A 14051-nucleotide genomic window follows, 5' to 3' on the forward strand; every position below is an offset into this window, starting at 1 on the left:
AACCGTATCCCACACCACGTGGGAATAGCGGCCCAAGAGGCATGAGGTTTTCACCGACCGTAGCTCCAAGCTGGTCTAAGAGAAAAATTGCTTGCCAAACTAATTCAGCTTCTTAGAGTCCTTATCTGGTGGAGTCGTGGGAAAGGCACTCGGGAGCGTCGAAGCTTGGATGACCAGACTCTCGGGCGTAGGGTGAGTGGTCAGAAAAGCAGGGTCACCCGGCACTGGGCGATGATGCCTGGCGACGTTCTTATCCACCGGGGCCCCTGTGGCCGGCCGTGACCAAGTGCCCAACAATCAGTGAGGGCGTCATTAAATGGCAGCAGGGGCTCCGACGAAGTGGACGCCGTCTGGAGCACCTCAGTGAGAAGATTAGTTTTGAGGGCCACCGTAGGGAGATCAAGGTTGAGGACCTCAGCTGCGCCCGACGGAGCACCATCATGTAAGAGGCGCCCTCATCCATGGTAGGTGGGGGGGAGGCAACCCCCGGGTCAGAAGAGACGTCGAGGTCGCCGACATCCTCCAAGTAGTCCACCCAGTCCTGCTCAGAGTCACACTGATGAGCAAGAGGGTCCTCAGACCCCTCCCAGTCGTCCTCCACCTCCGCCGCATGTGGTACAGACTGAGCAACTTAAGTAGGTGGCACAATCACTGCTACAGGCCCGCTCGTAGCATTTAATTTACAGGCCCTTGCACAGGTTGTGCACTTTACAAGGGACTTAAGTAACTTAAATATGCCAATTGTGGATAAGCCAATGTTATTATGTTTAAAGCAAAGAGCACATGCGCTGGTTAGCAGTTAACAGAGTCTGGTTAGCAGAGTCCTAAATAAATGTGCAAAACTTCCTAGGCAATCAAAAATACGGGAACTAATGCAAGGGAGGACAAAAAACTAAGTAAATGCACGTACATTCATATATTATTTATTTACCAAACATATTTTTGTATACATATAATAAAAAGCTGTAATTAATACAACACAATAATATACACAATTAGAAGAAAAGTTAAAATGATGATACAATCACCAACATTCAAAGGAAAAGAACAACAATTAATAATTAAAAGCAAAAAATGTGGCAGATTATTATTTTTCGACGCGCGTTTCGGCGTTAAGGACAACGCCTTCTTCAGGAGCCACAAAGATTTCTGCAATATAACAGAAAAATATACAATTATAACAACACCTAGTTAATTATATTTAAAAAAACAATTCGTGCATTTACAATATTCTAAAAAGGAAAATATGTCCTCCATATAATAGCTATTAGACCCTAATGATACAAGCGCAAATTCATATACGAAAAAGACACGGATAGTAGCGACATATGTGAATTTGGAAAAACATGATCGATCCAACACTAGAAATATGAACAGTTTCCATAGCTTATAAAGCATTGTACGCCAATATTATAAAATAGACACTTTAAACAATTCACCATAATTGATGAGGCATTATATTAAAATTTCTATGTCCATTTATGTCAGCCTAAAACATCACATAAATTTCAAAAGACAGTTATACATGACATTCTACTTAAGTTCCTATGTCCATTTATGTCAGCTAGATAGTCCCCAAGGTTAGAAAAAGGAACAGATAAGGAACAGATATATGGTAGATGAAGGAATTGACTTACTAAAAAACAGAAATAGGATATATCTGTAAGCCTTCACTGGATATGGCTACACTTTTTATGGTACACTGCAGGATTCTTGAGAGGACCACGACAGCCCTTACATCAATAATATATGCACCTAATTAATAAAAGGTAGAAGATGTCAATGAGAATGTGATTGGAAAAACTGATTTCCCTTTTGGTCGACACTAGACTAACTAAACGAAAATGTGAATTCTCACCTTTTCATTAAAAGAATAGTTTTCTTATTTCAAGAATCTCACGTTTAAAGCGTCTAACCAATACGGTATGGCACAGGGGGACACAGTCAGTTCGTGTCACAACATGTATTGCATTGGTGCCTCTATATAGGAGAAACAAAAAGAGTCCTAAAACCAGTAAACAAAAATGGGAGGAGGAAGAGAAAGTTTAGGAGTGACCCTGCAGAAAGGCCATTTGCAACAGTACGTTCCTACAAAAGTGTAAGTTCCTACAAAAGTGTAAGTTACTACAAAAGTGCAGTTTGTGAGTACCGAAAAGTAGTAGACTTACTCAAAAGTGTAAGTTATTACAAAGTCCAGTTTGAGAATAGCACATTGTAGTATGTTTTGTAGTACTACAAACTGCAGTTTGTGAATCTGGCCCAAAGTAGGCACCTGGATACCTAGCCTATCATTTACCTGTGCCCGCCAGTTCCTGCTTGTCCCGGACTGATCCAGTGACACCCCTGCTGTCTGGGTTTTCCCGCCTGGGTTTTCCCACTCACTGTTCTTCCTGCCTATAGAAGTCCTGCCCACCCCAGGACCTACTTAATGCAGGTCACAGAGACACTGTGCAGCAGATGCACCGCTGGCACGCCAAAGGCAATCCTGTCTGCGGCTGTCCACGCCTGGACCCTGCCCAGCACCATGACCCCTGGTCCTCCCGCACCCCGAAAATACACCATCACCGAGCTCAACAACCCGGATGCCGTACCAAAAACTGCCACCGCACCGACCCATGCTACACAGTAGGAACTTTCAGCTGCACCCACTGGCACTTCACCTGCCACAGCACACACACCAGCCCAGCGACCAGTCCCACAGACAACACCTGAACAAAAACACCAACTTGCATGCGCCCTTATCAACATACCCTCACTATGCAAGCATTCCACTGAATTATGGGACCTCATCGCTGCCCACGCACCTGACATCGTCTTCCTCACCGAGACCTGGCTCAACCCCACATCCGCTCAAGACAGTGCCACAGTTCTTCCCGAACAGATATAAAATTAATCACCAGGACTGCACCAACAAGTCGGGAGAAGAAACAGCCATCACCATAAGGAGACTATACAGTGCACCACCACCACCACCGACACCACCACCTACCCCAAGGAGCACTTCAAGCTCCACATGCATGACAAGGCAACCATCACCCTCGCATACTGACCCACCTGAGCACCTGCTTCTGCAACACCATCACAGACTTCATTGCACCCCTAGCCTTGGACTTCAAGGACTACATCTTCCTCTGCGACCTAAACTTCCACATCGATTACCCCAACGACAACAATACTGCACACCTCCTCAATAGGATGAGGAGCTTGCAGCCCACCCACTGCTTACTATTTGTTCACTTAATTGTCACTCTACTGTGTTGCCTCTTAATTGGCCACGGTGTCCCGACTTCACTTCCTGCTTCTTCTCAACTTCACTTCTTGCTTCATCATTCCTTCTCCTGGACGCAACACAGAGCCTCCCTGGGTCATAGGGTTGTTTCTCTGACGTGTTGTAATCACAAACTTCCATCCCTTGGTAGCTTTTTATTAAGCGTGCCATTGAATTAATATGTCTGTGTTTCAGTATAGGTTAGAGGACGGTGAAGTTATTATGACGGTGACATGAAGGTGAATTCATTTGTTTATCAGACATTTCTTTTATAGCTATGGCTCTATTACAATGGGCACCAAAAATGTACTCACAGCCACCAGGATGGCGCAGGTAGGAGTGCTTTGATGAAGAGTGCGGCACTTTACTCGATGCAATCCCAACACTGCCACATTTTTTCCTGTTTAATATTTTTAATATATGTTTTCTTTTAGTCACATGGGTCAGCAAACACACTTCGTGGCATTTTATCTGACGCTTGTACCATGAATTCCTAAATGTATTGATTCTGTATGTGCATTTCTGCACTTTCTCTAGACATAACAGAACGAGTACTGCTTTTAAATTTGTGGCTAGTTTTAGGTTTCCATGAGAAGCTATCTGGCTTCCTGGTTTAAAATTAAAAATTTAGATTTTGGGATTTTCGCAATTTATTTGCTTACATTTTATTTCCCACTTGAGCGCTCTGTTCGAGGCATTTCTGGCATTCAGCTATTTTGTTCACACAGAATGTTTCCTTATTGTTCCTTCAACATGCTTTGTTATGTAATTTTCTGTTAATTGTATTTACTATTTACTATTTCAGCTGGATGTTCTCATTAAAAATAAATCCCTTTAGCACTACTCCAATGTAATTTTTGTTGTTTACTGATTCATACTGGATTGGCAAAAAAAGATGTGCCAGTGTCATGTAATACGAGTGTGCATACATCTTTGCATATCTCATCACAATAGAGTGTGTGCTTATGAAAATATGTTTTGGCCATGCCATGATGCGGTTTATTTTTTGTTTTCTTTTGGCCAATGCTGCACAACACTGGTAACAAATGATGTTTGCCTATTCTGTACAACATTGCGTAAAAGCATTGGCAAAAAATGAGTCCTCAAAGGCGAGACCAATTGGCTTTGTCAATGCTTGTTTTTTAGTAGCAGTGGTTGTGATCAAAGCTTGTGCTGCCAATATAGGTGAAAGAAATATGGATTTGGTGCATACTTATAAATAATGCAAAGGACGATGAATTAGTTTGATAAACAGTTTATTTAGAATGTTATTCGTTAAGATTTAAAGGCTCTTTTCACATCCATGGAAATCAGTCCAAAAATGTTAGATCACTCTAATTAGACACTCAGTCCACAGGGATAACACTAGGTTTTCTTTATCAGAGTCTGTATTAAGTTTCAGGTCCTTAACCGACACAACTTCATTGCTCAAAATTTGTTTCAATGCATCCATGTAAGAAACTGGAAATCGGAGTCCATTCATCTGGAAATAAAATAGAAAGAACAAACTTATTTATGTTAAAAGATGGGAAAATAATTGTAAGAGTATCTGTAATTTCCATTAAGTAGCACTAATAAATATAAACATTTGAAAGCAGAATTAAACAATCAGCAATCAATATAGATTTGACTAAAACACCTCAGTAGCGGACATTTAAAAATACTCATTAAAAAAATAGTTAAAATACACACAACAATAACATCAACACTGGGCCAACCGCCTAAGACGGTGGACGCATAAGCGGAGAGATTCCGGGCCAAGACCTTTTATTGTGAATCATCCGCAGGTAGTGGCTATCATCTGCCAGTACAAGAGGGTGTCAGATCTGCTATCCGTCTCTGGGAGTGTTGGGTCGGAATTACCGCCGAGCGGCCGGCGGGATGTGCTTGTGACTGCATGCCCTGGCGACCTGCACAGGTGAAATGTGGGCCCTCGGAGTAGATGCCTAGGTAAAGTACACATCGGCTTTGGGGTTCACTGAACCCTGTCGAATCGACACACTCTGTGTGAAGTGGACCCTACACCATATTTGAGATAAAAGGTGAGGTCACCTACTAGGTTGACCTAGGTACTCCAAGAAGTCCCCACAGGGTACTTCATGTGAACTGCCGGGAACTTTTTGTTGACAGGGCTGAGATGAACTACTGATGAGGGACAGGAGGATGAGAGTGACCCTCTCACTGATCCCCTCTCACACAACCTTGTTGATGGATCAGTTGAAGGAGTAGTCTTGGGAGACAGACTCACTAACAAACTGCAAGCTGATTGCAGACAAGTTCTCAGTCAGTTTCCTGGTCTTTTTTCTTTGATACCCAGTCAGACAACCTGGTGTAGCCATGAAGTGGACACAGGAAACAATTTAAAAAGTAAAATTTACAGACAGCCTTACCATGTCAGAGATTGCATCAGGGCAAACACAATGAGATGTTTGATGGAGCGCTGAAACTTTTCAGACACTCACCCCCAGTTACAGATCTGGGTTGAATCCATCATCGTTCTTTATCTCACTTCGCAACTCCAGCTCAGACACAGCTATATGCATATCAGTCTTGTCCCTGTGCGTCATGGGAAAAGTCCAGCCCGAACTGCCAAGCCATGTCTTTCCTGGACCGGAAACAAGCATCCAGGGGCCGGTTTCGGTCTAACAGTCCTCAGCAGCCAGGCCAGTGACAAAGTGAGCAAGCGACCCATGTCCGGCATACCCTGCCAACTCATGGCGAACAAAGCGAATACAAGGAGATGATGGACGGAGCGCCACTCACCCCCAGTCACAGATCTGGATTGAACCCATCATCATTCTTTAGCTCACCTCGCCACCCCAGTTCAGACACACCTATATGCAAATCAGCTTTGACCCTGTGCCTCATGGGAACAGTCCAGCCCGAACTGCCAAGCAATGTCTTACCTGGACCAGAAACAAGCATCCTGGGACCGGTTTTAGGCTAACAGCCCTCATCAGCCAGGCTAGCTTGAATCCAGTGTCATGGTGAGCTAAAAAAGATGGATTTAGGCCCAGATCTCTGTACTGGGGTTAATGTATGGCATTGTTCTGCATTCAGTCCATCAATTGGTCTTTTTGCATTTGTCACCCCGAGTGGGACGGGTATGCCCAGACGTGGTTCCCGTGCTCTACATGCCACTGGAGTCAAGCTATCCTGGCTGATGAGGGGTGAAACCCTGAAACCGGTCCTAGGATGCTTGTTTCCAGTTCAGGGAGGACCTGGCTTGGCAGAGTTAAGACTGATTTGTATATGGCTGGGTTCAAACTGGAATGGCAAGCAAAACACGATGGATTTAGGCCCAGATCTATCTCTGTACTAGGGTGAATGTATGACATTGTTCTGCATTCTGTCCATCAATTGTTCTTTTTGCATCCGTCACCCCGAGTGGGGCGGGTTTGCCCGAACGTGGGTCCCGTGCTCTCCATGCCACTGGTGTCAAGCCATCCGGGCTGATGAGGGCTGAAACCCCGAAACCGGTCCAAGGATGCTTGTTTCCAGTGCAGGGAGGACCTGGCTTGGCAGTTCGGGCTGGACTGTTCCCATTGGGTGCAGGGTCAAGATGATTTGCAAATGGCTGGGTTCAAACTGGAATGGCATGGTGAGCAAAAAACAATGGATTTAGACCCAGATCTCTGTACTGGGGTAAATGTATGACATTGTTCTGCATTCTGCCCTTCAATTGTTCTTTTTGCAGAAATTACATCCGGACAGAGTTCCAAAAGATGCTGGATTTTGGGGGTGAGGTCATTGAGCCTTCAGATATACATTGGGCTAGTCTTGTAGTCTATGTGTCAAAACCCCACACCCAGGAAGGTAAGAGAGAGATGAGGCTCTGTGTTGACTACCACGGCCTCAATTTAGTCACTAGAACTGATGGCTATCCACTTCTAAGGGTAGATGAATTCATTGATACTTTGATCCGGCAGACAAAGGAAAGGAGACAAGGCAGCTAAACATGGTGGAGGCATCTATCACTACCGTATTCATGGCCGGATTGGGCGTTTAGGCAATCCTGTGAGTCAGGTTTGCCTCGATCCTCCATCAAGCCACTTCTGGCTGGGGGAGAGGACGATGCAGTCCGACAGATTTCCCCTGTTTTGGAGCCACTGCCTGCAGAGACACCACTGCAGGGCCCTCGTGTGTCAAAGTGAGTGCGTGACTAGAGAATGCAGGAAGACTGCAGGACACCCCCGCGCCGCACGGCCACCAGCTGTAGCGTGTGCGTTCCTCCCCGCTGCTGATCTCAGCCTCGCTGAGCCCGCCACGACAACCCCGCCCTCCGCCATAATAACGTGATTGTATTTGTCTCTGTCTGTTTTTTTCTCGTTCTTTGCATCATTCTGTACTGTCCCCCATATTGTTGTTAGAGTGCCTGTTCCCATATTGTCTCCCATACTGTTGCTCTGTGCCGTTTCCCTCTCTCCCCCTGTGCCCCCCGCCCCGCTCCCCGCTGCCTGCGTGCGGCCACGCCCCCTTTTCCTTCTGTACCCTCCCCGCGCCCGCCTCCCAGCTGCTCCTCCCTCCCTCCCACTTGGCCATAAATGGCGACCGTGCGGCGCAGGTGAGTGTGACCTGCCCTCAGGACACCCCCGCGCCGCACGGCCACCAGCTGTAGCGTGTGCGTTCCTCCCCGCTGCTGATCGCAGCCTCGCTGAGCCCGCCCCGACAACCTCGCCCTCCGCCGTAATAACGTGATTGTATTTGTCTCTGTCTGTTTTTTTCTCGTTCTGTGCATCATTCTGTACTGTCCCCCATATTGTTGTTAGAGTGCCTCTTCCCATACTGTCTCCCATACTGTTGCTCTGTGCCGTTTCCCTCTCTCCCCCTGTGCCCCCGCCCCGCTCCCCGCCGCCTGCGTGCGGCCACGCCCCCTTTTCCTTCTGTACCCTCCCCGCGCCCGCCTCCCAGCTGCTCCTCCCTCCCTCCCACTTGGCCATAAATGGCGACCGTGCGGCGCAGGTGAGTGTGACCTGCCCTCAAGACACCCCCGCGCCGCACGGCCACCAGCTGTAGCGTGTGCGTTCCTCCCCGCTGCTGATCTCAGCCTCGCTGAGCCCGCCCCGACAACCCCGCCCTCCGCCGTAATAACGTGATTGTATTTGTCTGTCTGTTTTTTTCTCGTTCTGTGCATCATTCTGTACTGTCCCCCATATTATTGTTAGAGTGCCTGTTCCCATATTGTCTCCCATACTGTTGCTCTGTGCCGTTTCCCTCTCTCCCCCTGTGCCCCCGCCCCGCCCCGCTCCCCGCTTCCCGCCGCCTGCTTGCGGCCACGCCCCCTTTTCCTTCTGTACCCTCCCCGCGCCCGCCTCCCAGTTGCTCCTCCCTCCCTCCCACTTCGCCATAAATGGCGACCGTGCGTACGCACAGCGGGCGCGCCGATTGTGCGCCGAAGGCGCGCCAAAGGTAAGCCCGTCCTCGCCTGGACCGCGCCCAGTGCCAGGACCCCTGGCCCCCACCGACGGAAGACGACCCGACTGACCTACAACGCCACCGAACTCTTCGCACTCAACACCGGCGGGATCCCTGGCTGCTACCAAGCCGCCCCGAGGCGCACCCACGGACCCTTCAGCTGCCACTCCTGCAAGTTCTCCTGCTTCCGGACCTGCACCGCACCCACACCCACCAAGCCGAGAACCAACAGCAACCACCTGAAGTGCATCCTGATCAACACCCGCTCCGTCCACAGACACGCCGTCGAGCTGTGGAACCTCCTCGACACAACATCACCAGACGTCGCCTTCATCACGGAAACCTGGATGAACGCCTCCTCAGCACCCAACATCGCCATCGCCATCCCAGACGGTTACAAGATCATCCGGAGGGACGGCGGCAACCAGACCGGAGGAGGCATCGCCATCATCCACAGGAACACCATCCGCATCACGAGCAACTCCGACGACACCCTCACAGCCGCCGAACACCTGCACTTCCAGATCCACACCAACCCCAAGACCACCCTCAAAGGCACCCTCATCTACAGACCCCCGGGACCACGCACACAATTCAACGAAGACATCGCTGACTTCATCAGCCCGCACGCTCTCCCCTCCGCTGACTACATCCTCCTCGGGGACCTCAACTTCCACCTGGAGAACAACAACGACCGCAACACCACCACCCTGCTGGACAACCTCGCCACCCTCGGTCTCAAGCAGCTGGTGACCACCCCCACCCACTACGCCGGACACACCCTCGACCCCGTCTTCTCCTCCAGCAAAGACATCTCCTTCAGCCACGCCACCGGACTCCACTGGACGGACCACAGCTGCGTCCACTTCAGCTACAAAAAGAACACGATACACCACCACCAGCAACAGGTTGCACGCAGAAGATGGAACAAGATCACAGCCGACCAGCTCGCCGCCTCCCTGAGCCAGGACCCCCCTGCAAGCTCAGCGAACCCCAGCCAGGCCGCCAACAACCTCACAAAGTGGATCAGCAACTGCGCAGACGTCCTCGCCCCACTGAGGACCCCGCCCAGCAGACCCGGCAGCAAGAAAGCACCATAGTTCACCGACGAACTCAAGAGCTCCAAGAGAAACTGCCGTGCCCTCGAGAGAGCCTGGCTCAGAGACCCAACCCCAGACAACATGACCACCCTCAAGCTCGCCACTCGAAAACACCACCAACTGATCCACACCACCAAGAAAACCGCATTCAAGGAACGACTGGACAACAACGCCCACAACAGCAAGGAACTCTTCAACATCGTCAAAGAGCTCTCCAACCCCAGCGCCGGAAACAACGACATCACCCCATCACAAGACCTCTGCAACTCCCTCCCCTCCTACTTCCACAGCAAGATCACGGACATACACAACAGCTTCAGCACAGAGCCGACGCACCCCACGACAGCACCTGCACCCCCCACCACCACCCTCCGCGCCTGAACCCCGATCAACACCGAGGAAACCCTACGCACGATGAACTCCATCCACTCCGGTTCTCCAACCGACCCCTGCCCTCACCACGTCTTCAACAAGGCCGACTCCGTCATCGCAACCCACCTGCGGGACGTCATCAACACCTCCTTCGACACAGCGACCTTCCCGGAGAGCTGGAAGCATGCCGAACTCAGCGCTCTACTGAAAAAACCATCAGCGGACCCCACCGATCTCAAAAACTACCGCCCCATCTCGCTCCTCCCGTTTCCAGCCAAAGTCATCGAGAAGACCGTCAACAAGAAGCTGGCCGCCTTCCTCGAGACAAATGGATCCCTCGACCACTTGCAGTCCGGCTTCCGGGCCAACCACAGCACCGAGACCGCCCTCATCGCAGCCACCGACGACATCCGAGCCCTGCTCGACAACGGGGAAACAGCGGCCCTTATCCTCCTGGACCTTTCCGTGGCTTTCGACACTGTCTGCCACCGCACCCTAGAGCAGCGCCTCAGCAACGTCGGAATCGAAGAGAAGGCACTAGACTGGATCATCTCCTTCCTCACCGGAAGGACTCAGAGAGTCCGCCTCCCCCCCTTCAGATCAGAAGACACCTAAGTCATCTGCGGCGTTCCTCAAGGCTCCTCGCTCAGCCCCACCCTCTTCAATGTCTACATGAGCCCCCTCGCGGCCATCGCACGCCAGCACAACCTCAACATCATCTCTTACGCCGATGACACCCAGCTGATCCTCTCCCTCACCAACGACCTCGCCACCGCCAGAGCCAGCCTACACGAAGGGATGAAAGACGTAGCCGAGTGGATGAAGAACAGCCGCCTGAAACTGAACTCAGACAAGACGGAAGTCCTCATCCTGGGATCTTCGCCCTCCGCCTGGGACGACTCCTGGTGGCCCCCCGCCCTGGGCAGCGCACCCAAACCAACAGACCACGCACGCAACCTGGGCTTCATCCTGGACTCCTCCCTCTCCATGACCAGACAAGTCAACGCCATCTCCTCGTCATGCTTCAACATCCTGCGCATGCTACGTAAGATCTTCCGGTGGATCCCCACCGAGACCAGGAAGACGGTCACCCAGGCCCTCGTCACCAGCTGACTGGACTACGGCAACTCCCTCTACGCCGGAACCACTGCCAGACTCCAGAAGAGACTCCAGCGAATCCAGAATGCCTCTGCAAGACTCATCCTGGACATCCCCCGACACAACCACATCTCCGGACACCTGAGAGACCTGCACTGGCTCCCGGTCAACAAGAGAATCACGTTCCGACTCCTCACCCACGCACACAAAGCCCTACACAACCAAGGACTAAGATACCTCAACAGCCGCCTCAACTTCTACACTCCCACACGCCAGCTTCGATCAACCAACCACGCCCTCGCCGCCGTCCCCCGCATCCGAAGAGCCACCACAGGAGGAAGATCCTTCTCCTACCTCGCCGCCAAGACGTGGAACTCCCTCCCGACTCACCTCCGCCTGACCCAAGACCACCTCGCCTTCAGGAAGCAGCTCAAGACCTGGCAGTTCGAGCAGTAGTGGACCCCCCCTCCCCAAGCGCCTTGAGACCCTCCGGGTGAGTAGCGCGCTATATAAATGCTATGATTGATTGATTGATTGATTGACTCTCAGCACTGACGGTGGGCCTGATTCACAGAACTAACTTAAGACAAAATCCTAAACTTACTACCATTTTGGTATTCACAGAAGGCACTTACTCATTTCGGTATTCACAGAAGTTAGGAGTCCTAACTTTAGGACTCCTAAATGCCTTCGGTGAATACCGAAAGTCTTAAAGTTAGGATCTTTCTCAATTTAGTAGTAGTAAAGTTAGGACTCCTAACTTTAGGACTCATAAATGCCTTCTGTGAATTTCGAAAGTCTTAAAATTAGGATTTTTCTCAGATTAGTAGTAGTAAAGTTAGGAGTCCTAACTTTACTACTACTAAATTGAGAAAAATCCTAATTTTAAGACTTTCGGTATTCACAGAAGGCATTTAGGAGTCCTAAAGTTAGGAGTCCTAACTTTTGTGAATACCGAAATGAGTAAGTGCCTTCTGTGAATACCAAAATGAGTAAGTGCCTTCTGTGAATACCAAAATGGTAGTAAGTTTAGGATTTTGTCTTAAGTTAGTTCTGTGAATCGGGCCCTGAGACTCTTGCAACATGCTGGAAAGATGGCACCATATCCTGAATGTACTTAATTATCTGAGGCTCAGGTAAGGCACAGAGAAGGGTGATGTTCAGTGCGGAACTTGGGAACTGGAGTTGTTGGGAGGAGCAGAGTTGAGGTTTGGGCATGTTGATTGAAAAGCCCCGGTAGAACAGCAGAGATTCTGTCAATGCAACACCTTGTACGATTTGCTGGCTTTGAGGAGCCAGATGTACAGGTATGGGAAAATGGGATGGGCTACAATTACTGCCATCACCTTCATGAAGACTTGAGGTGCTGATGTCAACCCAAAGGGTATAACTGCAAATTGGTAATACATAGAACCCACTAGAAACCGCAAGTACTTCAGAGGAGATCACAGGACATGGATGTGGAAGTACGCATCCTGCAGATCCAGGGACACCATCCAGTCTCCAAGCTCCGAAGCCAGTTGAACTTGAGCTAGGGTCAGCGTCTTGAACTTTTCGTTTTGAGGAATAAGATCCAGAAATTCAGAATAGAATGCAAACTGCCACCCTTCCTGGGCACTAGGTAGTAATGTGTGTACGAACCCTGGCCCTTTTCTGTCTCAGTCACTAACTCCACAGCTCTTTTGAGGAGGAGAGTTGCTATCTCCTGCTATGGAATGACAAAATGGTTGGGCAGCAGAGAGGAATGGGGGTGGGAGGGTTGTAGGGACAGAAACTGAATGAAGGGAAGGGTGTAGCCCTTTTTTACATATTGAAGGACCACTAGTCCGAAGTAATGGCCTTCCAGGCTGGAAAAAAGTGGGAAACAGGCTCTGCATGGTCTTGGCAGAACATTGGCCTGCTTTCTTGGGGAGGAGGAAAAGGAGGAGGGTTGAAAGGTGCCTTTACCTTTAGACGGCCTCTATACTGTTGGATGTGAAGGTTCTACTGCTTCTGAAGTACCGGAGGAGCCTCTACGAAGCTGAGAAATAACAGAAAGTCCTTGGTTGGAGTCAGAAGCTGAAGGCCCAAAGGCATGGCCACGGCTTTACAGGACTTAAAACGATCCAAACAAGCGGACGCCTTTGAAGGTAAATTCACTCAGATTAACATCGGCATTGGGGAAATAATTGGGTGTCCTGAGCCACGTATCGCGTTACAGCATCATAAAAGTACCCAAGACTCTGTCAGCAGAGTCTGCGGTATCCAGCCCTGATTTGATATGTCAGGAGAAAAATGTTATTTCATGAGGGAGGGAACATGTGGGAGAATCATTTGGACCTTGTACCACAAGCTGCGGTTGTAGCGGGAGAGTAGACAGTTGGTATTAAGGGACTTCAAGAACACACTACCTGTAGAATAGGCCTTCTTTCCCCAGACTTTCAAACATTTTGACGGTTTTGGAGGGTGCTGCAGGGAAGGCACCTCCCGAATGGGTAGACTAACAGGACACCTAGATGATTAAACTCTCTGGCAAAGGGTATATGAAGAGGAAGGTGGGATTGCCAAGAGCAGAGCAATAATGGGGGGCAACCAGCCAATTGTCTGCAAGAGCAAAAAACGTCTTCTCCCATGCCACCATGATAGGTTCCAATTAAGCAGCATTGAAGGGGACAAGGGGTTTTGGAGAAGTCAATGAGAGCAGAAGATCCTGAATGAGGACGTTGTTCTTCATCTCCATCGTTTCCAACTATAAGTCCAGCATTTCTGCAGAGACATGACCTCTGGGGAAGTGAAAAGGCCGCTCAGATGAGTTGCCT

At 49.6% G+C, this 14051-nt stretch overlaps 1 protein-coding gene across 3 annotated transcripts in view; it reads right to left on the reverse strand.

Moving 5' to 3' along the window:
• Positions 1-4507: 4507 nt before the first annotated feature.
• Positions 4508-14051, reverse strand: part of RIOX2 (ribosomal oxygenase 2) — a 905982-nt gene continuing 896438 nt past the window's right edge. For all 3 annotated transcript variants that reach the window (XM_078657815.1, XM_078657817.1, XM_078657816.1), the window contains one exon: positions 4508-4751. In XM_078657815.1, coding sequence (XP_078513941.1) covers positions 4593-4751 — 159 coding nt within the window. In that variant the 3' untranslated portion in view covers positions 4508-4592. The remainder of the gene's footprint in view (positions 4752-14051) is intronic.

This window comes from Lissotriton helveticus, chromosome 8, assembly GCF_964261635.1.
Source record: "Lissotriton helveticus chromosome 8, aLisHel1.1, whole genome shotgun sequence".
Lineage (NCBI taxonomy): Eukaryota > Metazoa > Chordata > Amphibia > Caudata > Salamandridae > Lissotriton > Lissotriton helveticus.